The 26,218-nt window shown below is 43.2% G+C and overlaps 1 protein-coding gene across 2 annotated transcripts in view; it reads right to left on the minus strand.

The window, feature by feature from the left end:
* The window catches only part of LOC135233189 (EGF-like repeat and discoidin I-like domain-containing protein 3), a 149,882-nt gene that overhangs the window by 92,838 nt on the left and 30,826 nt on the right, over positions 1-26,218 (minus strand). For both annotated transcript variants that reach the window (XM_064296491.1, XM_064296490.1), the window contains 2 exons: positions 14,538-14,567; positions 1,588-1,716 (listed from right to left, as the gene is read on the minus strand). In XM_064296491.1, the coding sequence (XP_064152561.1) occupies positions 1,588-1,716; positions 14,538-14,567 (159 nt within the window). The remainder of the gene's footprint in view (positions 1-1,587; positions 1,717-14,537; positions 14,568-26,218) is intronic.

A 26,218-nucleotide genomic window follows, 5' to 3' on the forward strand; every position in this document is an offset into this window, starting at 1 on the left:
ATATGAGCCACTAAGTTATGGTTTAGGGGCGTGTCAAGTCTTTTACAGACAACAATGGTCAGCCAATCAGGAGACAGCTTGTGGTGCAGCAGTCAGAACATTGCACTCCAGGCCAGAGGTCACTCCAGGTCATAAGGCCGATGGCCATATACCTGTTATGAGGTATGATTTTTTGTCTGCGTCTTTACTGTAAGTACCATCCACAGACTGTGGAGGAGCTAAAAAATGTATCTACTGTGGACATGAAACAGATATTAACCCACAGCCCACAGAGCATAGCAAAGAGAAATTTGTATACACGTGATGTACACACACACACACACACACAGTCCCGTACTGCTATCCTTATGAGGACTTCCCATTGACTACATTCATTCCGTAACCTCTAACCCTAACCCTAACCACTACATGCCTAACCTTAACCCTAACCTTAACCTAACCCCTAACCCTAAAACAGCCTCTTGACCTTGTGGGGACCAGCAAAAGGTCCCCACAAATATACATTTCCCTCATCTTTCTATCCTTGTGAGGACATTTGGTTTCCACAAAGATCGTATTACAAGTTCACGCACACACACACACACAGATATACCTCAATTGTACTCTATACACTAACCTTATCAGACCCTTATCTGGATTTTGCCATGTGTGAAGTTTATATCTGCAGTGCTTAAGGCACAGTTCAGAAGCAGGTTGAGCAGCACTGCCGTTATGTGCTGTTTCCCTCCCGACTGCACCATTCATTTGGAACTACGAAGCACATCATGAAGGGATGACTACCGTCTGGACCTACTACTGTACCCCATATCCCATAAAACCTGCAACAAAGCTTTATACAAAAATCTGATATTGTTCCACGGGTTTTAAAACCACAGACGCTTTTGGTACTGGAACACATTTCATATTTCAAACTTTATGTAGATGGCCCAAACACAAACACCTCATTTCAGCCAAGATGCCATTTTTTTTTGAAGATTTAGGAAGACGAGGCCAAATCACATAGCAATAGCAGGACTGAATTCAGGCACTTGATTGGAGAAGACTCTCCTTGTAAAACATTGATGCCTCGCGTCGGAACAGGCGATGATAACCGCCACATGTGTGGCACTGCACCAGGAAACAAGCACCATGAAACATTTATTTACTTCATCAGAGCCATGAGAAGAATAATGTGATTTTTTTTTTTTAAAACAGCACAAAGCAAAGGCCATTAGCCATCGGCATGCACAGAACCGTTTTGCACTCAAATCAGGCTCGCATCTCTCAGAGACATATGAGAAAGAAAAAACATCTCTCTCTCTCTCTCTCTCCCCTCTCTCTCTCTCTCTCTCCCCCCTCTCTCCTCCTCTCTCCTCCTCCCCTCCTCTCTCTCTCCTTCTCTCTCCTCTCTCTCTCTCTCTCCTCTCTCTCTCTCCTCTCCCTCTCTCTCTCCCTCTCTCTCTCTCTCTCTCTCTCTCTCTCTCCTTTTAATGCGAAATGCCTGAAATCCCGAGGGTTCGATTTGCGTCGGTGTCGGCGCTACGCAAACGGCCGAAAGGTGGGAGAGAGCGGCGGCGGAGGAGGGGTAATCAGGGCGATCCATCTTACTGTGCTGGCAGTGGATCCCGTTGAAGCCGGGGGGACACTTGCACACGTATCCGATGAAGGTGTCGCCCCTGTAGGTCTCGCTGATTTCGCACTCTCCGCCGTTGTGACACGGATTCGGGTGGCAGGGTCCTAACGAAGACAAACAAGAGGACATCAGCGCCAGATCGAACAGCCCAGGGAGAGCGTCATATTTAAAAGACATATTTTGCACAAATGAAATATCATTTAGACTTTAATATAATACGTTGTGTGTTTACTGAGCACTGCTTATTTTGAGAAAGGATCTCACAGTTACACAGTACACTCAATACCACGTGGTTTACATCGCACTCTATAAGTGAGAACTTGTTGCTTTGTGAAACATTTGGGGAGGGCAGAGCGCATATGATGGTTCAACGTTATTTTCATTTGTGTTACATTTTATTTGTGCATTGGGATGGCTTAGGTGTATTATATAAAGCCCAAAAGCACAGGGGGTTACAGGTTCAGATCCCTGTATGAGGCCCTGCTAACCGGACCGCTGAACAAAGCACACATTTAATTTGCACTGTTTCCGTAAAAAAACCGAGCAATGTGCAAGGATTACATGCGTAAATACATCATACAAGTCGATAATTCACCGTGACATCCAAAAAACGCTATCAGTTAAACAAAAGACATAACGAGACAGGGAAATAACAATAAAAAATAAATGCCATTCCTACCAAATCAGGCAATTTAAAAGAATTACAATCTGCTTGCATTAACAGTCGTCAGTAGCTCATCGCTAAGCGCTGAGCCGTGGGCTCGTAACTCTTCGGGTGAGGCGGCGATCTGGGTTACGACTGCGCGAGCGACAAACGGGATCAGAGGACGAGCCTTGTGATCTCACCCCTGGAGCCGTGGCTCAGACGTGGACTGAGGCTCGTCGCCAGGTCCCGGGGAGGCAGACAGGGGGGGCTGTTTGTCACAGTGCACTGGCTGGGTAATGCCGCTAATGGCCTGAAGAGGCTAACAAAGCCTGCCTCCTCGATGGTGTGGCAAAGCTCTGGCCAACATGTTCCATTTAACATGCTGTAAGCACATCTGAATTGGCCTGACCTCCTACAGTACACACACACAGGTGCCGCACAACCAGACCTGACCAGACCCAACACAGTCATTCTCCCAGGAACCTAGTGGATGAGGCAACTGAGATCGTTCAAAGATTTAGTTTCCATAGGGTCAAGTATAGTATGTACCCACACACAGACACTGCATGCATACTAAACACACACACACACGCACGGGTATGCTCATCCAAAGAAATGGAAGCCTCGCACTTTGACAAGAAATCTATTCCGTGCAAAGCTTATGCGAAGAAGCCAATACTGTCTAATGATGATTAATGGCTCTGTTTACACAGCTGATATAGTGAGCGTCTCTGCAGATCACTTTTGCTTATATCTTATCTGACAAAAATTGAGAGAAACAACTGAAGTTTAATGGGAGCAAGGCCTTTAGTTTTGTAAAGAAAAACAAATAATTGTACAAGTATTTAAACACTGTAGGATCAAACCCCCTTTGAATTGTAAGTTCAGAATGTTTTGCATGGGGACAACACTCAACAGAAATAAACAAAAAATTATTATTATTATTATTACTATTATTATTAACCATTTAAGGGGCACAGATTCCTCCAATTCCTTGTTTAAATGGTTGTGTAATACTAAAAAATCAAAAGCTGATTGATTCACTTTTTTAAAATGCATTTCCTCAGTTTTCTCCCATATTTGGAATGACCAATGGTAAACAGTGTGGCTTGTGTTGTTATCTCTACAGCCAACGTGCATGAGTGCAGGCATACACGCGTTCTCTTCCAAAGCATGTGGTGTGAAGCTTGCACAGACATGAGTCATAGGAAGACACGTCATGTGCTGCTTGATGAACCAGCAGGGGTCACTAGAGAGCAGTGAGACTGAACTTGCGGTGAGAACTCACCCTCCCTAACCCTGGGCGATGCCACCTCAAATTATGCATTGCCTTGCAGGGGTACCTGGCACAGTTGGCACTGGCATAGTTGGGATTCCATCCCAAAGCAGTGCCATAACAGGATGAGTTTTTGTTCTTAGTCTTAACTTCTGTTAATGAAGAAAAAAAACACTTGCAGTTTTTAGTACGTTATAGCAAAAATGTTGACTGAATACAATAACCCATTTTTGTGCAATTAAAATCACAAAAATATCTCTGAAGTCCTCAAAAAATACTCTGATCAGCAAATTATTTTTTGCAAGTCCATTAGTCATGCCAACTTAGACTGCTAGTTTGATGCATTGTAGGTCCCACGCAATTTGTTTCTTTTTTTACAGAAAAAAAAACCTCATATCTGGCTTTCAACACACTGATTCAAGTGACATGGGAAATAAATAAAAGCACCTATAAGACAGCATCCCTCCAGAGCACTCCTCTAAGTAAACCCAGTCTTCTGAACGTGTCCTTTCAGAGCTCTAGAAACGATGGGCTGGCTATGCTTGTATGAGTGAGGGCAATGACTCCAGTGTTTCTTTCGGCCTCTTTGCACAAAATGGGGGGGGTGCTTATGGTGCAATCAACAGACTCTGGCTGTCTCTCTCTTTGGCCGTTATCTGTAGTCCATTATCTGATAGACCTGAATGTCACAAGACACAGAAGACTCAGATGGCCTTTTATTCCCCCTTCCCCACATACCCCCCTTCCCAAACTTCGGTGAGGATATTCTGTTCACCATACTTGGTGAGTTCTTCTCTTCTTCAGCAGGCTTTTTTGACTGCTGAGGTAACTTTACATAGTGGCAGGTAGGATGCAAAGGGACCGCCAAGCTGAAGTTTAAGAACCTCCCTTGGTGATAAAGCAAATGAGGGCTGAGTGCCTCTCTTTGGAGCACTGCATCTGTGAAACCCCCTTAATGGTGGCAAAGCCATACGGCACCTTCAGAGCCATTTCAAAGCAAGTGCACGATGTTCCTTTCTTAGGAGCATTTCTGAGAAGGTCCATTTTCATGTCAAGCTCACATTATGATCTCGTTGATTGGCTGAGCTGTTAAAAAGTCATATGAACTGTAATAGCTGTAATGGCTGCTTGACCGAATAGGCTGGCATTACACATTTACGGAGGAAAGATTATCAGAGGTCCAATTATAAGAAGGACAGTCAGATTACCAAGGACAGCCCCTATAATTACAGCCTATTAAATAATCAACCTCTTCAAATGCCGTTTTTTTGAAAGACCATTTTTATGCTGGTTGCTTTTCCAGGTTTATCTGATTTCTTTTTTCTGCATAATTCAGATATTCCTCTTCTGATGACTCAACCAGTTTGTGAAGTTTAATATATATTTTTTATAACTGGGCTGTTTAGAGGGGCCACTGCTTCTTGTTTGAATAGTCCAAGTGCAATGACGGCTTATTTACAGCACAAAAATTTGATGAAATATACCAATAATACAGATTTACTGTATTAGTGACAAATCCAGTGTTTGTAAACATGATCAAGGATCTCTATGGGGTGCTGGAATGTAGGACAACACAAAGAGTATTTCAATTTCCATTTACAGTGACGACGGGGAGATGAACAGAGGCAGAATTTTGAAGTTCTCCCCTTTAAAACTGTCCCTGTGCATTGTTTTTTTTTGTATGAACTCACCTTTTGAGAACAGAAGCGAAAGCAACCCAATTGTTTTATTACACTCTAGTTACAGAGCTGTTGTTTCAGGGGGAAAAAAATCCTTTCCTTTAATGCCTTTTAGCAGATGCTGTTATCCAGAGAACCTCGCAGTGCAGGCACAAGTTCAGAGATCACGGAATGAAGTGCAGTATTTCCTTGAGGGTGAAATTAAAGTCCAAAGAGAGAGAGAGAGCAAGAGCACAATGTGCAGAAGCCTATTGAGGTCAGCCCATTTGTTTACGACACTTCAATCCGCATTAATGATCCCCTTAGATAATTAGAGCCATAAAAATTACAAGACCTTAGCTCAACTCCATTACAATGAATTTCGCCATGTAGGGAGCTAGTGGCAGCAGTCAGATCTCTTAGACAACAAATATATACTGTAGAAGGCACAAAGCTTCCTGACAATACTGTAATGGAGGATACATTCTAATTTAAATAAAAATTTTAAAAAGCAGAAGGTAGTCTGAATTTGTACAGCACCCTGTGAAACACGCATGGCAGTGTAAAAAGGTTTACATAATGAAACAAAAGTCTTCCTGCTTGTTGTTTTTTTAATGCTCTTTCATTATTTAACTTTACTGACCGGTACCACCCACTGTTTGAGCACATTCCTGACAGTACAAGGAAAGGCAAGCTGTCAATCTTCTCACGCTCAGCAAGACGACAGTACCGAACCCGACTACTGGTTACATGATGGACGCTTGTCTTCTTCCTTTCAAATCAACAACCAGCTTTCATATTCTGGGTGTTTTTTCAAATTCATCACGTTGTACAGTGCATGCAACTCCTTATTGTGATTGGTTTTTCTGAGTTGTGCGTACTGTATTGGTTCATCCATTTTTTTAAACAAAATTGTCTCTGATTTTTTAAAACCAATTTAGGATGGCCAATCGCACTCACATGTTGATTTCCTCACTGCACGCTCGGCCAATCACATGCTCCATGTACTGATTCACAATTCTGGTTCTTGACCACCAGAGGCTACCAATTCCCCTAGAGTCTATCCATCTCACCTGAGTTATTTACTGGTTATTGTTTGCACCTGTCTCCCCATCTATTTAAGAAAGCTAACACATTTCACAGTTTATTGCACAGACTGTCCTGGATCCAATCTTGATTTTTCCCCAGTTCTGACTCAGTCAAATGCAGGTGTTGTCATCATCGTCATCATCCCCCCTTCATAAATGCAGCTGTATATTCAATTAAAAAAACCATGAACCACGGTCAGTGAATGACCTATAACCTACAACCTACAATACATGTCTCTGGCACTCTCATATCTCTCTCTCTCTCTCTCTCTCTCCCTCTCTCTCTACCTCTCTCATACACACACAGACACACACACACACACACACACGCATGCACACACGCAGCCACTCCAACAATAAAATAAAAGACCATTCTCGCACGAAAAAAACACCATATACTGCTGCAAAATATATCTATATACAGTTATAGCAAAAGATTTTTTCACCCAAGGAAGAACTTCATTCTGGAGTCAAAAGTGCAAGGAAAGCAATTACAGGCACTGTACATCAGGAGCGCGGGCTGAATTTTAATTACAGAGACCCCGAGTCACCCGGCAGACTTCCGACACCGCGGCGCTTCAAAGAGCGAGGGAGGAGGGGTGGCTGGGATAGAGGAAGACCAGGGGGCTGGAGGAAGACCAGGGAGCCAGAACACACCCACTAACCCGCGCAGCGAACAGAGGACCACAGGCCGAGCGCAGGGTTATCGACCGAGGAAAGCTGACAGAGACGGTTTACTCTCCATCGCCCGCAGCCCAGCCGGAGATTTAGACAAACCGCCCGCCACAATAAGCACAAAGGCTGCCATTCAAAAGGCTGACGAGCCGCTATGACGCTAACGCGCCGCAACCGCCAACCACCGTGTCGTTTCCTCCGTGCGCTTATTTATGAGCGATGTCACATCTGAACCTAGCGCAGCTTTCATTTTGTTAAGGATATGAATCAAAGTTTGGGTTTTATAATGCGATTAAAGCCTGTGTTCAATTTAAAGTTTAATTCAACTTAAATTAAAGCCTGCTTAACTCATATAATTCAAAATTCATTCAAACAATTATTTCCAAGTTCAGGGATAACAAATACATTTATGACAAAAATGTTTTTTGTTTTTTTTTTAAACAACACTTTAGGGTTAGGGACACATGTAGGTGGAATATAGGCAGTCTGATAGTAACTGAATGAATGCACGCACAGAGCTTCATGCAGGCTTTTCTGATTCCATTACAGGTTCTGTGCAGCCTATTTCCTGTTCACTTTAATCCACTCCATTTGATATGACGTGATTGGTACTGAGACTCCGGGGTTAGAGGAGCTACTCAGTACAATCAATTTATTCAGCCTTTTAGTGGTCGTCTACGAATGTCCCTTCCTGAAAAGTTTTAGGGTCCTTGTGTTCTGTCAAGACCAAACAGATTGGACACGGTGACATTTAACTACGTCAAAAGGGATGTGCGTATAAATCAGGAAGAAAGAAGCTCATCGAAAGGAGTAAAACGTAATGGTCCGAGCCGACGGGGACGTCAAATAAATCTCCTCGAGAGCGGCAGTTAAACAAAGTTCAATGTCACCTTGAAACGGGCATAAGGGAGATATTTAAAGGAAAGGAAACGGAAAGACAGGGCACCCACTGAACTGCCATGGCAAAATTTCAGCCAAAATTTCATTGGGGGACACCATACTCTCTGGCCGTACCAAAGTTCAGAGACGAGGCTAAGTGCATGAGGCGTGCATCGACTTTTCTATCTGCTCCAATGTTTGGAGAGAGGGCACTGGACGAGCAGACTCATACTGCCGTTGGGGTGGGGGATGGCAGTGGGGGCGGCGGGTGGGGGTGTGGGGGGGGGGGAGCCTGTTTGTTATTTTGTAACCCACGGCTCCTCTCCTTTGAATGTCTCTTACTCCATTATGCCTTTGAGCCTTCGCCAGGGACCTTCTCAAGTGGAGATTTTCCACATTGGAACTGTCGCGATCACAGCTGTTGATTCATTCTGGCTGAAAGACCCCTGGGCGTGAACAATATGAGAAACTAACAATTTGAACGCTTTTATAGCATGCATTTATAATAACTAAAATAAATTCAACAGAAATATCTAGATTATTGTCTTTCTTTTACACTGGTAAAAGTATAAAGCAATATAAAGTGTTCCAGCTGTTTCATTCTTTAATGCACACAAGCATGTGTACAGTGAACACACACATGCAGACAGACACACAAACACACACACATATTCACACATTTACAACAGTCACAATTACCAGTCAAATGCGAGATACTGTCACCAATGACAGTGTGCAAATATAAAAGCTTTATCTCAGCAACCACACAGTTCAAGCAGAGTGTCTCTTCAAATCTTTATCACAACTAAGACCAAAGAAACAGTTTCGACAAGGCGGTAAGAAGCAGGATAAAGCCGACATTACTAAATAGTGCACTTGCTAAAGCAGAAACTACACTGCTCGTTATAGGGAACAATATGTTATTACAGTGTGTTAGGCTACTACATAATAGGTTAACACGAAGGCTTCAAAATGACATTAATTATACATGCCGTATTCGAGTTTAATTTGAGCATTCAGCGCGGTGAATCTGACGAATGTCTTGTCTACCGAAGCGAAATAATAACGGGTTAGGATGTAGAGCTCGCATATTCTCCACAATCATTAGGTAACTTAACCATCTTATTTTTTTTTCAGACTTAAAAAAGTAGTTTAGACTCGGTGTCTAAACAGCAGTGCTACCAGCTTTGATACCTGTCTAAAAGCACAGGCGCGTGGGTCTGACAGCGCGCTAACCGGCTCGAGTTCGGCTGAGCGGCTCTGGCGGGTTCTTTGTGACGGCGTGCGGACGGCGAGAGCATCTCGTGTCGGGGGCCCTGTGAGCTCATGCAGAAGGCGTTGTCATTTCCCGTCTCTCACTAATATGATTGTCCGGGAGGCATCGTAGGTTTTGATCCTCTTCATCTTCATTGGCCTGGCCTTCTCTTTGGTGGGTCCCGAAATGTCCACTCAAGCCCTGTGAACCTGGCTCATCGATGTACTAATCCCCCCCCCCCCCCAACATTACAGAGTACAAACACAGTTCTTCCTGCTTGGGTTAACACCCCCACCCTGCTGAAGACACAAAGAGGTGCCCCCGACCTGCCACTGTGGAGAGCATTATACCAGCTCTGCATTTTGTATTGAAAAAGCAATAAGGCCTAACAATACGCTTGCATCACTACAATAATAGAAAAAAAATGTTCTGAATGGTTTCTTTGGCTTGACTTTATAGTGGAACCTTTTTTTAGTTCTCTATGGAAACCCTCTATGTTAGGTGTGAGAGGTGTGAAAGCTCCCAGACTGCACCATTTTCCCCAACAAAGAACCCTTGAACTAGATAGTGTTCCTCTATGGAGACTCAGAGAAGCGTTTTGGAACCCTTTCTTCAGAGAGAGTATGCCTAGTGATTCACAGTGTATTACATGCTGTGGGGCCTGCGCTGAGATTTACACACTGATTTCATTCAGGATTATACCATGAATGGGAATTGTGCAAGAATTGCATTATGATAACTGTAATCTCAACTGCTGCATGTTGGAATATTTGGTAAAATGGACAAAATGGAATGAAATATGACATATTTTTGAACCAGAAATAGCAAATTATATGTAATCCAAAGGTACATTTTAAAGTGGAGGTAAAAAAGCCCACTGAATCCTTCATAATTGCATTTCTTTGAGGAAGCTATCACAGTATGTAGGAACCATTACAGAAGTAGCCGCGACAAACAGGGCATCCTACTGTACTGACCCGGCTGGGAATTAAAGCATAGAATCAGACGAGGTCCTTATTCTATCCATTCCTTTATGTCAAGAAAGATTTAATAAAATGGAAACAAAAAAAAGCCATTTCAGCTTTGTGAATTCTCTTCAAATGGTATCAGGGAGATTTCTCCAGCTGATAAAAAGGAAGGGCTGGCCGTTGGCCCCGGTCTCTGAGCCTCTGAGCGATAGCAGGACGTGGCTGAAATTGACAGACAGACTTCTCCGGATGATAAAATATTAAGGCTTCTTCTCTTTTTTTTCTTTTTTTTTTGCCTCTTAAAGCCCTTCGGCTCTGATAAAGCAGCGTCCTCTCAGTTGAATTCCCGGCGCGGAATATGAGTCCGGTCAGCGTGGGTTTGGTCTTCCGGAAAACCCACCCACCCCCTGTGCGAAACAAAGACCGGTCGGAGGCGGGGGCCACCTGAGGGCGGAGCTAGCGAGGGCGGAGCTAGCCTCTCCAGCATGTGGGTGCCAGAACCCGAAAACATATCGGCCTATGTAAGCATGATATATAATAAGGGCAAAACTGTAAATAAAATAATGGTGATATTGCAGTAGAAATTCTTGACTGTTATGCAATAGGAAAACAGTGCTGATATATGCATGTCAAAACAGCTACAAGAACAACAAAGCCAGTGTGGTGTCTAGCTGAAATTTGGCATATTTATTTATGGCCTACATATCTGGCCTAATGCAAGAAACACTATCACAACAAAAAAAAATTGAATTGGCAAGCTTTTACAAATCCATAATGCACCAATTATTTTTTTCTGTATTTCAACTTTGCAAATTTATCAATAGCTTTGTCCAGATCACTATTTTCTGTACGTTATCTCTCAATTAAGTGGAGACCAAGCCATGGACAAGCCACCTTGCACATAGTCAAGCGCAAATATATTTCAAGTATGTTTAGTCTGCTAAAAGAGCATTCAGCCTGCACACTGCTCACTGGAATATATTTCCTATCAAGAACTGCCAGGTTTGGAAACGCTCTATCCATATCATTCGCATCAAGGGATGCAAAGCCTGATTGGTGGACAGCTCATCACTCAAATATATGTTCATATATGTGTTCTATATGGCTAAAGAAGCAGTATCGGTGGCACAAACATCACCTTCATAATACACTTCCAGTTTGTTTATCCCGCGGATAGAGTCTGAATGAAAGTAGAGCAGAGTGATGTTAGCGGATCAAAGGTACAGTATGAATCAGAATTGTTGGCGTCCAAAGAAAGCACGGGACCTGACTGCTCCCTGGTTACCACGCAAAGCCAGCTGGTTTGCCGCAACGCCATAAATATCGGTACATTAAAAGCCACCTGAGGTTCGTCCAAGAGAAAATAAAATCTAGGAAAAGAGCCTGGGTTTTTATATGGCCACTCAATTTAACTGAGGCCCGTGATTGTGCGTGTACTCCATAAGTCTGACTAAGCCTTTTTCCTTGCATTAATCAAAAGGCATTGCATTATTACCATATCACCATATCATTTTCAAGGATGTCACATTGAGATTTAACTAGGCGGGCACAACAGGATGGAGCAGTACAAAAATAAACATCAGTATCGGAGGAGACCATCATTCAAATGTGTACAAAATCAAGAAAGTAATCTGAAGCTAGCTACACATGGTATGTGTTGCGTAACTGAGGTAGGCTAGCAACGATTTTAAGGGGGACAGCCCCTTAGTCTTTTATAAGGAGAGCAGAAACTACAAAACACATGGTATCTCTAAGCCAAACATTACTCTCTCTTGTCTCACTTGTGTCTGATGGAGCAGGCAGTGATATATCCTGGCTCATCCGTCAGTCTCCTAGAGATAAAACAACTCAACAGTTGTGTACTTAAGAAAAGTTTTAGTGAGCACTTTACAAAAAAAAGCTCAGTTTGTTTTTTCCCCCTTTAAAGAAGTGCATGAAACTTGCATATGTACGCGCATGATTATGTATACTGAAGCTAAATTAGTTTTTTGATCTTTCTGTATTATCTTTACCAGCAAGCGAACGTATGCTTATGCAAAGACCTTCTCTTCTCTATAGGCGGGAAGGCTGGGGGGGGTGCTACAATGAGCGACTGTTGCGAGGCGTGTTCATCATCAACCCAAAAAACCCATACCTCTGATAAATGAGAATGCCACAAAATAACATTTCTGGTTTGTTAGGAATTCATTTGAGCTGTCTGTATGGAGCCCATATCAATGTGGGTTTTATATTCTCCTTTCATGAAAAATGAGATTTTTGTAATCAAAGGCGACAAACGAAAAAAAACACCTCCATAACGGGCAACACTTTGCAAAGTGTTTTAGCCGTTCCGGTGGGCTTTTCCAATCTGCCCCCTCCGATTGAACATGCTTGTGAATTTCCCTGTAATGAATGCATCACTAGATATAATTGCATTCATTTCAAAGTGCATTAATAACAAAATCTCTTTTCAGCTAAACAAAATGGGAATTTGTTGATCCGCGGCAAATCAAATTTTTTAGTAAATTGAGTTTGTATAAGTGAGGATTACAATTAAATGTCTGTGGCTGACATAAACTCAGATGGTCGGCATACAATGGAAAGACACTGTTGCTACGTAGGAATGAAGGTGCGTCAAGCTAAAGAGCTAGCCCTCTGTACAGGAAGGTCCCCCATGATCCAGAATCAAATCCCGACTATGTCAGTTCCAGCAGCTGCCTTGTCAGCCAAGGAGGAAGGTTGTCACTCAACAAGGCATTTCCTGCCTCACAATTTGTTAGCGGCTCCTCTGTTTGATTGGTCGCCTGCTATCTGCTAGCAGTAGTTGTGAGGTGAAGCGTGGACTACGCTGCTCAGCTGGGGTACTACAGAGTGAGAAGATGCTCGGATCTACTGCTCGCCTTCCCCGACTGCGTTCACCTGAATCAATGAATTCATTAGCATCTTGCTAATTAATCCGCAGGCTGGATCCTGGCCATTCGGAAGTCATAAATCAGGAGAGGATCAGTGAACGTGTTTGTTTGAAAGACGACTAAATGGTGAACCGCAGTGGAACAAAATAAAATAAGAAAAAAAGATCAAAGTGGAAAGAAACAGCACAAGATGCTTGGAGGTCAATGGACAGGATATGGGGCCTGATTCCTGTGGATGGGTGCTGCTCAGCCAATAGGAGGGCAGGTGGGGAGTAGGGTAGTAGGGTAAAAAAAAAGGGGGGGGGGGGGTGCTGCTCCCACAGTTTTCTCATCTGCTGGGGTCCACACAGTAAAATGTCTAGTGTTAATTGAACTCTAGCAGAGTTTATTTGAGTCCACTCTGGCCATATGGACTAATATAACCTCCGGACATTTCACTGTGCAGGCATTGCTTGAACTCAGTTATTGAAAATCTCAGTCAGTTCATGTGTTCATTCTGTATTACCTGTCAGTAATACGCACAAACACGCACACAGGCACACCTTTGAACTGCATTTGATTATTTGTGTCATACTATTATACGCTTCACCCTATTGAAAAAACCAAAGGACTTCATTGCATTGCTACATTCAAACAAATCGCCAATCACGTCTCAATCATGGCTTTTCTTTTCAAACAGTTCAACAAATGTGATATGAAATGTCTAAAAACTGCTCAAAAGAACCAATCAAATTCACAGACAGCCAGACCAGGACAGTTAAAAAAAAAAACACACACATAGATGCACGCACACACAAATGTTAAGGAGAAGTAATAAAATACTGAGGACAGTATATAGAAACATTTGGACACTGTCTTGGGATAAGCCTAGGGATCTAATGAAATTCATATTAAACTGTGAGTTCAGGAAATTGTGTTGAGGATGGAATAAAAAACAGGTTGGCTTAGAATAGTGGTTCTTATCCTCAGTCCAGGGGAGACATTGCATATGCTGGTTTTAGTCAAAGCCAATGTCCTGATCAATTAAGGATGCTAAAATGTCTTTAAATCGTACCATAATTCTGGGGTTAAACTTAATTTAAACAATGCAGGTCTGGCTTGTGGCCATTTGCTATCAGTAAACACCATTCATTTTACATTGATGGTTCCAGGTTTCCACACTCTCAGCCAATAGGAAGCAACTCATTTCACCTGTCAGTGTGTAAGTCAACCAATTAAAAATGGCATCTCTTTCAACAATAGTTTTTTTTTGCCATATAGTTATATTTATATGAAACAGTACAGAAAATGATCTGTTGCCATGCAGTAAATGTTGGTCTGGCTGATTTAAATTCCTGGGAGATGAATATGGGGCATTTATTTTTTAGGGTGTAAAGTACATAGCTCTTTCTGGCATAATGCGGCTTTAAGCGGGTAAATCATCCTTCAATAGACAATAAAAGTGCCTAATTAGGGACAATTAGCAGCTCATTACAATACAGGGCTTGTTATTATTGAGCAAAACCAGCACAGACAGTGGGCCCCCAGGACCAAGGCTGAGAAACACCGGCTTATACTACAACAGACAGCACGGCGAGAAAAAACAGTACCTGACGATGTTGGGTCCTCACCATCTCCCGCTGGAAAAAGAGAGAGAGAGAGAGAGAGAGGGGGAGAGTTTCAGACAGGAGCTACACATCTAATGCAAACAGACATCCAGGCCTGGACCAACTCAACACTGCATTAAAGCTGCTGAATATAGACTTTAGAAGTACTAAAGATACATTCAAAACATCAGCAAAATAAACACCATCACACTCACAGTATTTCTTTTTTCTTCTTCTCTCTTGATATTGCACTTACTGTAATATTACCTTGATAGTAGTTACACTCAATTTCTAAGTACTATGCTACAGTAGTATTTTGGTAAGGTTTAGTTGAATATGTGGTCAGGATTGACTGAGGAGTTGTATTTAGGTATGTATACTGTGCCAAGAACTGCGAACTCCTGTATTTTTCATTGCTAAGATGAGAACACAAATACAATTTCACCGTCCTTACCCAGTAGTTACAACTGCAATACAGTGAAATGTCAATAAAATTGTGTTAAGTTTCAAATTCATTTCTGTTGTCTTTCGATAAGGGCCACGGTGATCTCAGTTTGAGTAGGCCCTGCCCTTTGATTAAAAAGAACAGATCTGCAAGGAATAAAGGAAACGCCAAGCGCAAAATGAATTAAACAGTTTATCCGCCACATCAACACAGGGGACCCCGGGAGGTTAAAACGCGGCTGGGCCTTAACCACACTGACAGCGACACCGCGAAGCCCTGCGCGATCGACGCGCCAAAGCACCGCGGTCCGGAGACCGCTCGGCGGAGGGCGCGAGCCGTCGCTTTAAAACGCGCCCAGAGCCCCGTTAATGTCCGGAGCGCGAATGCTTCGCCGGGTTTCGAAAGGAACGAGCGAATGGCGGTTAATTGCTTATCAGAGACGATTTGACAACGCCACAATGGCCCACAAATTGCGATTCAAGTGGAGTGACGGCGACGTCGCTGCCCCTGCAGAGCGCCTCTCTTTTCTCAATGCCAACCGAGATGCGCTCACCGCGGTGCCAGTGCGGATGCCGCCCTCTATTTAAAACGTATTAGCGGCGTCAGATTAGCCTCGGCGTGTAAGACGAGCCGAGCGTCCGCGGTTTGCACGGGACCATTACTGTTCTCATCGCACTTTTTTTGGCCGCCCCGGTCGCATATCTGGCTGAAGTATCATTCCGGGGGGTTTCTGTCGTTAAGACCCCCGCCTCCCAACCCCCCTTTTTTTTTGCGGGGCCAAAATCTGTGCCCTTCTAACATTCCCCACGACGTTTTTCCGGGAACACTACCAAATCATATCTGCCAGCCAGGTCTCTTAAGGGAAAATGCCGGCAGACACAAATCCTTTCCAAGCCCCGAAAACCAAAGTCATTTCTCTAGGAGAAAAGAGTGAGAGAGAAACCACGTCAAACTCAAACAAGCACCTTTTCAAATTTATATATTTATTTTCTGAGCTTTTCTTCTTTTACGGAAGACTAAAGTTCAGCACCTTTTTTTAACTCTCTGAAATGCTTCATCTCTTTTATGAAGTTGGTGTGGAAGTAATTTGGAGGTGAACTCCATGACCCACAACAGAACACAATAACACAGAGGATCACTGAGCACGGCATCTCGAGCAGTCGTTCACAGTGTGCTAGTTATATTGTGGTCATATGGGTCAAAGGTATTGAAAAATCCATGATTTGGTTCAGTCCCTTGGATACAGTGTCTGGGAACAGACATTTGTCTTTGTAGCACTGCATAAATGCACTAAGTCTTCCATCTACACTGGTGCGGAACAGGCACAAGACTTTCACAGGGGACACCGAACTAAAGAGTCTGTTCCATACTTCTGTTGTCATTCCAACATGGAATTTAATTTGTCAATCCCCAATTTAAATGGCAATCAAGAACAGAATTACTGAGGAACATGCCAACCAATTAAGATCCATAATCTGTACTGTATTCATTAATCAGCTCTGAGTGAATATGCATACAACAACATGACATGAAATATTCAGCTACACCGATGATGCTCCCATAAGAGCACACACAACAGCACACTGTGGCAGGTTATACTCTTTTAAAGTTCGTACAGATTCAATTTTGTTCTGAATCTTGACATAAGTGCCCACTGCAGTGTCAGTAAAAAAAAGCTTTCTTTTATGTAGGAAATTTTTTCATCGGGCCCTATGACTGCCTGCAGTTCTGTTTTGCTCTTTCAGAGTACCTGCTTTTGACACACATGCATGCATACATACATAAGTGCACACACACATTCACACACACACACACAATTACACACACTTCCACACATGTCCGTAGAATAAGTCACCAATGCTAAATTCTGGAACTCTGCAAATGTATCCATGTAAAATCTGACTCACAGAACGGAGCAGAAATATCTATATATATAGGAAACTCAACTCCCATGGCTTGGCACATACATTCTGTTATCTGAAGGAGGTGGGCATAACACTGGCATGGAAGCCATTCCCACAATGCACTGCACCTGGCCAGTTCTCCAGTCCGAAAGCGTCACGGCGCCCCGCGTTACACTGTGAGGTGAGAGAGACGGATGTGTGAAACAAGGCCGTGGCGATGCAGGAACGGGGACAGTCCCACGAGAGCGGGGCTAGCAGGACTAAAATAACCGAAGGCTTTAACGATATGCAAGTGTTTGTGGCCCCAGTGCCTCAGGCCCGTCCACAGGGAAAGGCTGTCTTTAAATTAGAAGCAGAAAGGCTTTGCTTAGACAGCCCTCACTGCTGTGCTGCACCTTAGAGCAGGGGACAGAAAAATGAGCTTTCTCATGCATTAAAAAAAATAAAAAGACTAAGGTTTTCTGGTGTTTGATATTCCAGCCACCCTGCTCTCCAAGATATTGCTTATATAGGACGTGCAAACAGATACCTATTGAGGAAGGATGTGAGGAACACATCTTTTCGTAATAACGTGCATTCACTCTGCATGGATATACATGCACACACACATACACATAAATACACATGCACACACACACACACATACACACGAACACATCCACACACACACACACACACACTCGCACACACACACACAAGCACAGACACACACACGCACAAGCATGGACACATACACACACGCATACATACACGAGCACAGACACATACACAAGCACGCACATGCGCACATACACAAGCACAGACACACACACACACAGGATATGAGTTAGTATGTGACCTCCTCAGGCAGAGGAACAGAGATGAGCCGCACTACAGGCCAATTCCTTTTCGCCAGCGACCCGACCAGCGGCATCCGTGTCTGTCAGCAGTCGGCTAATTTCGCCACAGCGCGCTTTAACGAGCCCTCCGTCGCCGCGGCAGCAGGTTCCCTGAAACCGCGGCAGATGTCGCCGTCGCAGGTGAAACTTTGACTTTTTTCGGACAGGCCGTCTGCCGCAGGAGCCGGACAGGGCCGCGACTTTGGCCAGACCCCAGCGCCGCCACATTAGCCGGCCTGTGCTCTCGTCTCCCTGGGTCTCCTTCTCCTCATCTTGCTGACGAATGGGGGGAAGCACAGCCGAACTGTGAGTGCGCCTTCACTAGGACTGATTGAGAAGAAGCACCAATTTAAAACCCTCTGGCTTAGTGAAGGGAAAAAAATAGGAGCCCTGCTGGACCCCAAATCCTAAGTATGTGCACCCCATAGGCGATTTCACCCTGCTCCAAATGGACAGGAAGCAATGAAATGTGCTGGGAAGATTCTAAGAAAACTAGGACTAATGAGAAATTTCATAAAACACTGCATTATTGTCTTGCCATGCACATAAATGTATTTCCCATATTTTTCATAAATAGACAACTGCTGAATGCCTTGATGCCTTGAGTTATTACTTTTCTCATTTCTACGAAAAAAACAAAAAACAAAAACAACAACAGTTCTGTTCTTCACTGCAAACATCTAAATCTGTTCAGACAATATGGAACTAAAAACCTATTATCACTTTTCAGTAGGGTGTTGTCAGGTTCAAGGAATACATCCACATTTTTGGTGGTTTATTCAATAAGCGATCAGACATTTTCTTTGTGCACTGCAATGTAATTTCCTGACAAGCATCAAGTATGCTGGCATCTGGGCATGCGGCTTTTCAAAAACTATGGGCTTTACGATCTCTTTGCCGGAGTTCCTGGTGACCACGCTGAAACCCAATTAAAAATTGGCTTCCCTGTTTTCACTGACGCCATGTTACTGTAAATATTTGTTCCGCCCACATTGTTTTCCCTGTTTTGGCCAGCAGACATTGGATACGGTAACCAAGGTGAGAACACCGTGTCATCGGTTTTGCTTAAGATGCACAAGATTCTGCTGTCTGTTAAAGCACAGAGCTTCTCATGGTGTCACATCGCTAATCATAGTATGACCCTTGGCTTTGCACATAGTGTTGCTCTGTAACAGTCTTTTCTGAGTAGCTCACTGTATGACACGCAGTGTCAGCATGGCACACTAGCTGCTAACAAGTATATTTCCAACCAAGAACACAGCTGTCCTCTTTGCTGTACATTAATTTAATGACCAGGGGGAGACCACATGAGTATACTTATTGAAAAATGTATCGAAGATATTGAAAACCTTTCAGATTAGAACGTGACATTTTGCTAGTGCCCACTGTGTGTGTTTTCTGCACAGCGTAGCTAATAAACTGATTTTTACGACACAGAGAATTCCACGGAATGGAACTAGCCTTTACTGTATTGAGACTTATGGTAAGTTTGGTTTGCTTAATAAAGTGTCTCTGGCAGGATACTCACATAGTTGGCTCTTCTTGATGCGTTGCAAGAACTGAACTATCTTTGGCCATCTTTTCTGGCTTGAAACACAGCCAAGTGCTGTGACCGAGTTCCCGCTTTTACCATATAATGGAAAAACTATTACGTTTAATACTATTAAGTATTAAAACAAAAAAGAAAAAGGAAAACCCATTCAAATGTCCCGACTGTGATACTGGAACAGTGTTAAAATGTCAAATTTACAATGAGAAATTATGACTGGTCCAATATCAAAATACGGCCTTTTCTTTTCCTGGCTCACAGCTAGCACTTAGTAAAGGAGTCAGAGGTGTTTTAACACCCAGTGTTCTTCCTCCCAAACAACTACCCGCAGTCGCACAACCTAATCATCCCCTTGCACCTTACATTCAAAAAGCTATCATTGTTAAGATATGGGAGATGCATAATGACGCGCCTAAGCGAGTTTGGTAATTAAGATAAGATAATACTTTATTATCCGGAAAGTTGTTAACATGGAAATAACAATGTCCCCTCCCTAAAAGCAAAAACGTTTAAAAAAATACCTTATTGGCCTCTGAAAAATTCTCACAGATATGTTACTTACCTTCATTCAGAACATAACTTAAAGTTATATGTGTTAAAATGGTGCAGTCCTGCTTTCAGCTTTAAACAGCAGTAGCTGTTACAAATAGCATAGGCAGTTGCAGTAATATTATTCATCAAAACTGTCAATGTTGAGAAACAGCCATGTCAAAGGCGTGCTTTTATTCTTATTGCCAATTGCTTTAAGAGTCGGTTTCAATACGCCAGCTGCAGGTATTTATTTACATAAATATCTTGATCTTTTCATCAGCTAAACATGTTATTTACGCGCCCAGACTCCCAGAGCGCGACTCGGCGCTCGGCGTGAGCGATTCGGGCCGATTTCTATTAAAGCCATTTAATGGTCTGTGTCAACATGATTCACATCAGCGTAATCTAATATGCCTGTGTGAGCCCGGCTCAGGAGCTCAGCCCTCTTACCGCAATTATATTAGTCTCCCCGCGCCGCTTCGCGACGAACGACCCGGCCGGCTCCGCGGCTCCCTCGTTCCGTTACGTGCGAAAAGCCACTCTCGGGAAAAATCGCCGTTCCCTCCTCTCGCGAAGCTCGCGGCGGCGCGTCGGAAAATACGAAAAGCCGCTCCGTTGTTGCGGCGCGTCCGAAATGGTCCGAGCCGCGTGGCGTTTCAATTAAAACGTATTAGTCACAGTGCGACAAAAGTAGTGCCAAAAGCAAGAAGTAAAAAAAAGTAACAAACAAACAAACAAACAAATAAATAAATAAATAAATAACCGTGGCCTGTTTTCATAAATCAAACACAAAAATAACACAAAAAACGTTAATTTCATAAAAGGTGAGTCTTATGTTCTCAATTTTCTACCCAGTCCATTGTTCAACCATCGATTACTCATCTGGCTCATAATTATATTTGTAGCATACCATTTATAAAGCCTGTATGCTACCACTGATGCGATCATTGTAGCATGTTTTTGCACCTCTGACAATGGATACCCAAAGCCAGGTAAAAAAGCAGCAATTGCAGATGAAAAGTACATTTTATAATTTCTATGATTGCTCTTTGAAGTAGATTGAAAATGCCCATCGGGAATCTCAGTGAGAGAATTCTGAGCTGAGACTAACCACAACACAATGATCCATGTTGACAGAAGTGCTTTGCCTTGTTTCTTTGACTGTTTTCGAAATTACCATTTAAATTCCCTTTCTCACCGAGCTGTTTAAAAGAAGTGAACTGCACTCCCATTGACAGTTTTGACTGTAGAATTGATTAATAAAAAGGACCTGTAGAAGTAATTATGAGTCAGCAGCTCTATTACCTGCGGTCAAATTCCCTTTCCAAATCACAATAATTCATAAAAGCAGAGAGCATTTTTCAACATGGCTGCTTTTAATCTTGAATCGATCACAAAGCACAACTTCAAGGTAATCTACCAACACATGCTGCTCTCCTCCTAAACTTTGAAAGAAAAATAAAATGGGAAATTAATAACAGAAATGTCTAATAAAATATTGGTGACAGCCCTGATATAAAAGCAGGTTACACTTGATATACAATTAATTTTATTCTTTAGGCAAGCTCCCAAATGCAAGCTCTCGAATCCCCGTTCCTGCAGACGACGCCATGAACATCAAAATGATTTTGTCAGCGCTGAAATGTTCACTCCACCCGCCTCTCACATTTCCGACTCTTTTTTGATCACGTGACCAAACACAACGGGAGGCTTACCGGGACAACAAACGCGTCACTCAAACGAATTGCGGGCTAGCCCTGCCTGGTGCGGGGTCGATAAGATTCGGGCGCCGCGGCGATTGCCTCGGTCCGAGGGGCAGCCGGTACGAAGCGCACCTGTGACGGGTCTCATCCGAGTCAGCGAGGCCGTACCAGCGCAGGTGCGTGCGTGAGATAGCCGGGCCGCCCACGACGCTCGCTAACAAGCCCCTCCTCCCACTTGGGCGTGCCCACGCCCACTCTGCGCCCCCTCATCTCGCCCCTTTAGCCGATAATGGAGACGGTTCGGCCATTGTATCGCCGGTACTCTATGAATTATACAAAGTGCTGGAAAAGGATGTAATTACTTCGTGATTATTGTAATTTACTTACTGTATGAGTTACATGAAGTGCTGGAAAAGGATTCAAATACATTATTATTATTATTATCATTAACTGCAGTAGGAAGCAGACAAGCACATGCTCTTTATAGGGATAGCTGCCATTCCTTCCTGCAGATTGGAGGACGCCTGCAAGTAGACAGCAGGTAGATTGTATGCAGACTCCAGGTAGACTACAGGTAGACTGTATGCAGTTGCAGGTAAACTACAGGTAGACTGTAGTTAGACTGCAGGAGGCTACAGTTAGACTGCAGGTATACCTCAGACAGACTATGTAGACTGCAGGTAGACTGTATGCAGGCTGCAGGTAGACTGTAGGCAGACTGTAGGAAGACCGCAGGCTTGCTCTTTGTGGGCAATATGACTACTGATTATACACCACCTTGCAGGGCTGCCGGCTAAAGTAGGTCAGGATTTGTCAGCGGCAGGTTATTATTATTATTATTATTATTTATTTTTATTTTTTTATTTTTTTGTGACAGTAATTCAGACTCAGTCAGAAACAGGGAAAAGTTCTAAACATGTATCAGTTTGAGTCTGTGTTTTGTGCGGCTATTTTAATATGCGCGATTCCGTCTGGAATCTGCAGCTGGAGTGAGCAGCGAGCAGCGAGGAGGCACTTAGTGTTCACGCTTTTGGGCAGAAGACACGGCGCGGTTTCCATTTTCAGGTTCAGAGCCGTTATTAAGGTGGTAAACAGTTCTTCCCTGGGGTGCGCAGGTGGCTGGCGTAGCCATGGTGAGCGGCAGCGCGGTCACGGTAACCGACTGCGTCGCATGGCCCTGTGTACGGGGCTGGATTACCCAATTAAAATGTATGAATGTCTTCTTTGGGAGGTTACTTTTGTGTGAATTTTGATATCAACAGTACTGCAGACTTCAAGAAAACCTTCAATCATGTTATTCACGGAAATTGTGTGTCACGTTCACAAATGCATCCTGTCATGCCTATATTGCATTACTATTACTATTATTATTATTATTATTATTATTATTATTATTATTACTAGTAGTAGTAGTAGTAAGTAATAGTAGGAGTAGTAGCTTGGTACCCACCGATTTTATGGACAGATGTTAATATACTCCCCATGTACTTTATTCAACTTGTATGCATGGGATGCACTGCCTATTGTGTCCAGATGTAAGATCTATTCATTGCAATCAAAACAGCAGGTGTTTAGCGAGCTAGGAGCCAAGGCGGTGAGAGAATTTAAGCATCACATGGCATTTCCATCTCCCTTCTACTCTACTGACGTATGTGACTTCTACCAGGACAATGGGCCCTTATGACTAACGATTGCCAAATGCTCACCCTCAGTTTGGAGTCTAATTTGCATCATGCACAGGAATACACTCTTACGCACCTCACACATATTCATGAGGAATAATAAGCTTTAAGAACTCAGGTCCAAAATCAATCTAGCCTCAGAATGCTAGTTCTTTTCATATGAGAAATATATTACATTGTTCAATACCATAACACAGTTGTCTGAATAGAAATTAAATGATCGACTCCTTCCTTGTAAAAGTATACTCAACTATAGGAGATAGCAGTTATGGAGGGGCAGAATCTGGGTTTCACTTTAACGGTTGGTGATTGTCCAACAGGGCCTCAGCCTGTAAGGTCAATTAAGAGGAATTAGTACCAGTGTTGAGTCTTGGTGTCAAAGGAAGATAGGAACCAACTGACCAGTAGAAAAGCAGAACCCTGACAATGAACAACAGCAGGAGACCTAGACGGCTGTACCCAGCGAATGCTCCAGGGCCCATCTCTACCACCCCAGTGCCTTAAGGCCACATCTTCATCGTGTAATGCCTTCAGGGTAGATCTTCACTCCCCGAACGCCTTAAGGGACACAACACCACCCACGCATCTTAAGGCCACGTCTCTATCACCAGAATGTCTCGAGGGCAAAGCTCTGCTAGCGAAATCCCTTTAGAGAGAATTTCTCCCTGCCAACTGCCTTTAAGGTGCATTTTTGGCAGTCAAATCCATTAGGTTGGCACATCTCAGCAAGGTGAACGGCTTGTACTGTAAATAACCCAAGCAATGCAGTAACAGGAGCAGCTTAGCTATTGCTAAAGGCTATGGATTTATAGCTTGGGCACTGATGCTCTGTTGAAAGAGGGCAGTATAATTGCATGAGCTATTAAAACCTGTCTTTAATGACAGAAATCCCATAGTCACCCTTGTAAAATTATTCATTGTGTAACTGCATTTTTTTTTCTTCAGCTAACAGCGCACTGATTCATGATACCAGGCTTGTTCCTGTGGTCACTTCAGAATTGTAACGCATTTAAATAACAATAAAAACTACAGCACACAAAACTTTCATGGAAGACTTGCGGCCTTCCACACACAGAACTCAAGCCTACTTGAAGGAAGTGCACTTATAATGGCCTTTTTAAGTGCTTTACTTATGCATCGCTGTGAAATAATGATGCTGCTGTGCATGGCCATGTTTTACGGATCTTCTAAGGTTTTATGTCGCAGATCCAATGAGAGGGGAAATTGCAGTTTTTTTTTTTTTTGGTGCGATTCATTATAATGACCTTGTTTCGTGACTCATTCCACATCACTATTCAGAATTGTGTGTTGAAAAAACTGAGCTTGCAGGACAGTAATCACATTAAATGCCATTTGTTAAAAAATTTGTGTAAGCAAAATTACAAGTGACAAAAAACCTTAGAGTGATCCTACAGAGCCTGGTGTGTGCTTGCAATGCCAAACACTGTGAGCAGAATGCTGGGCTGAGAAAACATTTGAGTATGTCTTGCATATGTCTTGTCTTCCCCTCTGTAACCACCCCACACCTTCCCTGCCCACCAAAAACCCAATCAGCATTCACAGTGGAAACACGACAACTGTGTTTAATCTTTTTTTCATAAAAGTAAAACACCACTAAAGTCAGTGAGAGCTGAAAAGCCGTGAAGTTTTCCTCCTCTGTAAGAAATGTTACTGAATGACAGTGTGTGCCGGATGGCCATTTATTTGCATGGAAACTATGAAATAGACAGGAAGAGTGGCTCCCAAATGGCTCTCTAAACAGTTGGGGCTGAGCCCTGTAATTCTGGCATTGCTCAGTCATTGGGCTGCCTTTCGCCCAGGAGCAGCATGGCCGGGAGACACAATAGGCCTCAAGCACACCGGGTAGTGCGAGCTTAAATTGGCCAGGGATCTTTCGGTCATCACAGCACCAGAACACCATAGTTACACGAACTTACGCTTGTAGAGAAATGCATTCACATCCCTGAAAACCTTTCATAAACCATTTTAGCCCAAATGGTAAACCGTGCTAATGATAACCTTACAGCTCCATCACCCGCATACTACCATTGTGTGTCACTTGGCCTTTTTACGCTAAAGTGGCTTATTTAAGGCGCAGAGGAAATTAGCTAAGTACACTTATTTGTGCAAGGCTTTCTGCTAACTGCTCAACAAATGCCAGTGGGGATGTGCTGGTTTCCAAGGGACAAAATAAAAAAAAACTGAAAACTTGCCACCAAAAGTCCTTAAAGCATAACTGACAGAGAAAACCCCTTTTTAATAGCTTTCCCAGCCCTTAGGAATGAGACAGATGTTACTATTTGCATAACCGTCCGTAGGTTTCAGGGGCATGCCTGTGCAGTGCATGCTGGGAAAAGCCAGACTGTTCAAACCCTTGTCCTTGTCTCATACTTGCTTTTTTTTCTCCTTTTATTAGAAACATTTATTAAGCTAAAACATCCAGAGAAGCTCAATGGGAGATAGGGAACAGAGGTAACCATAGAGAACTTCTTACATTAATGTACCCTTTAAAAAAAAAAAGGTTGGAGCCAAAGGATCTAATTCTCGGCCTTGCGATATTACAGCTTCATCTGATTGTGTTGGGGGCGAAACGAAGAAGCAATGTTCGAATGCTTCATTAAGGAATCCAAAAGCAATCTCACACATTCCTCAAGCCTATTATTTATCGCAGCGGCAAGGCTGACATCATTCTTTACCCGGGTAGGAAGGACATGCGTGAGCCTCTAGGGACGCCTCAGTAATGCGATTTCTGATGCACTTTCTGAGCAAAATACAATATCTTGGTGCTACTTTGTGCTTAGCACTACGCCTCTATTACTTGTACAAAAAGGAAAATTAATTGAATTAATCAGAGAGGGGATTCGCTGGGGAAAACAAACCCTCGAGTTGCAGACCTGCATCGCCATTTGACTTTGGGCCCCGTTACTTGAAGTGATGGAAGTAGGAAAGTGTGGGTCACTCTCCTTCGGAATGTGGCTTGTCTGGTTTTTGT

This window comes from Anguilla rostrata, chromosome 10 (genome assembly GCF_018555375.3).
Source record: "Anguilla rostrata isolate EN2019 chromosome 10, ASM1855537v3, whole genome shotgun sequence".
Lineage (NCBI taxonomy): Eukaryota > Metazoa > Chordata > Actinopteri > Anguilliformes > Anguillidae > Anguilla > Anguilla rostrata.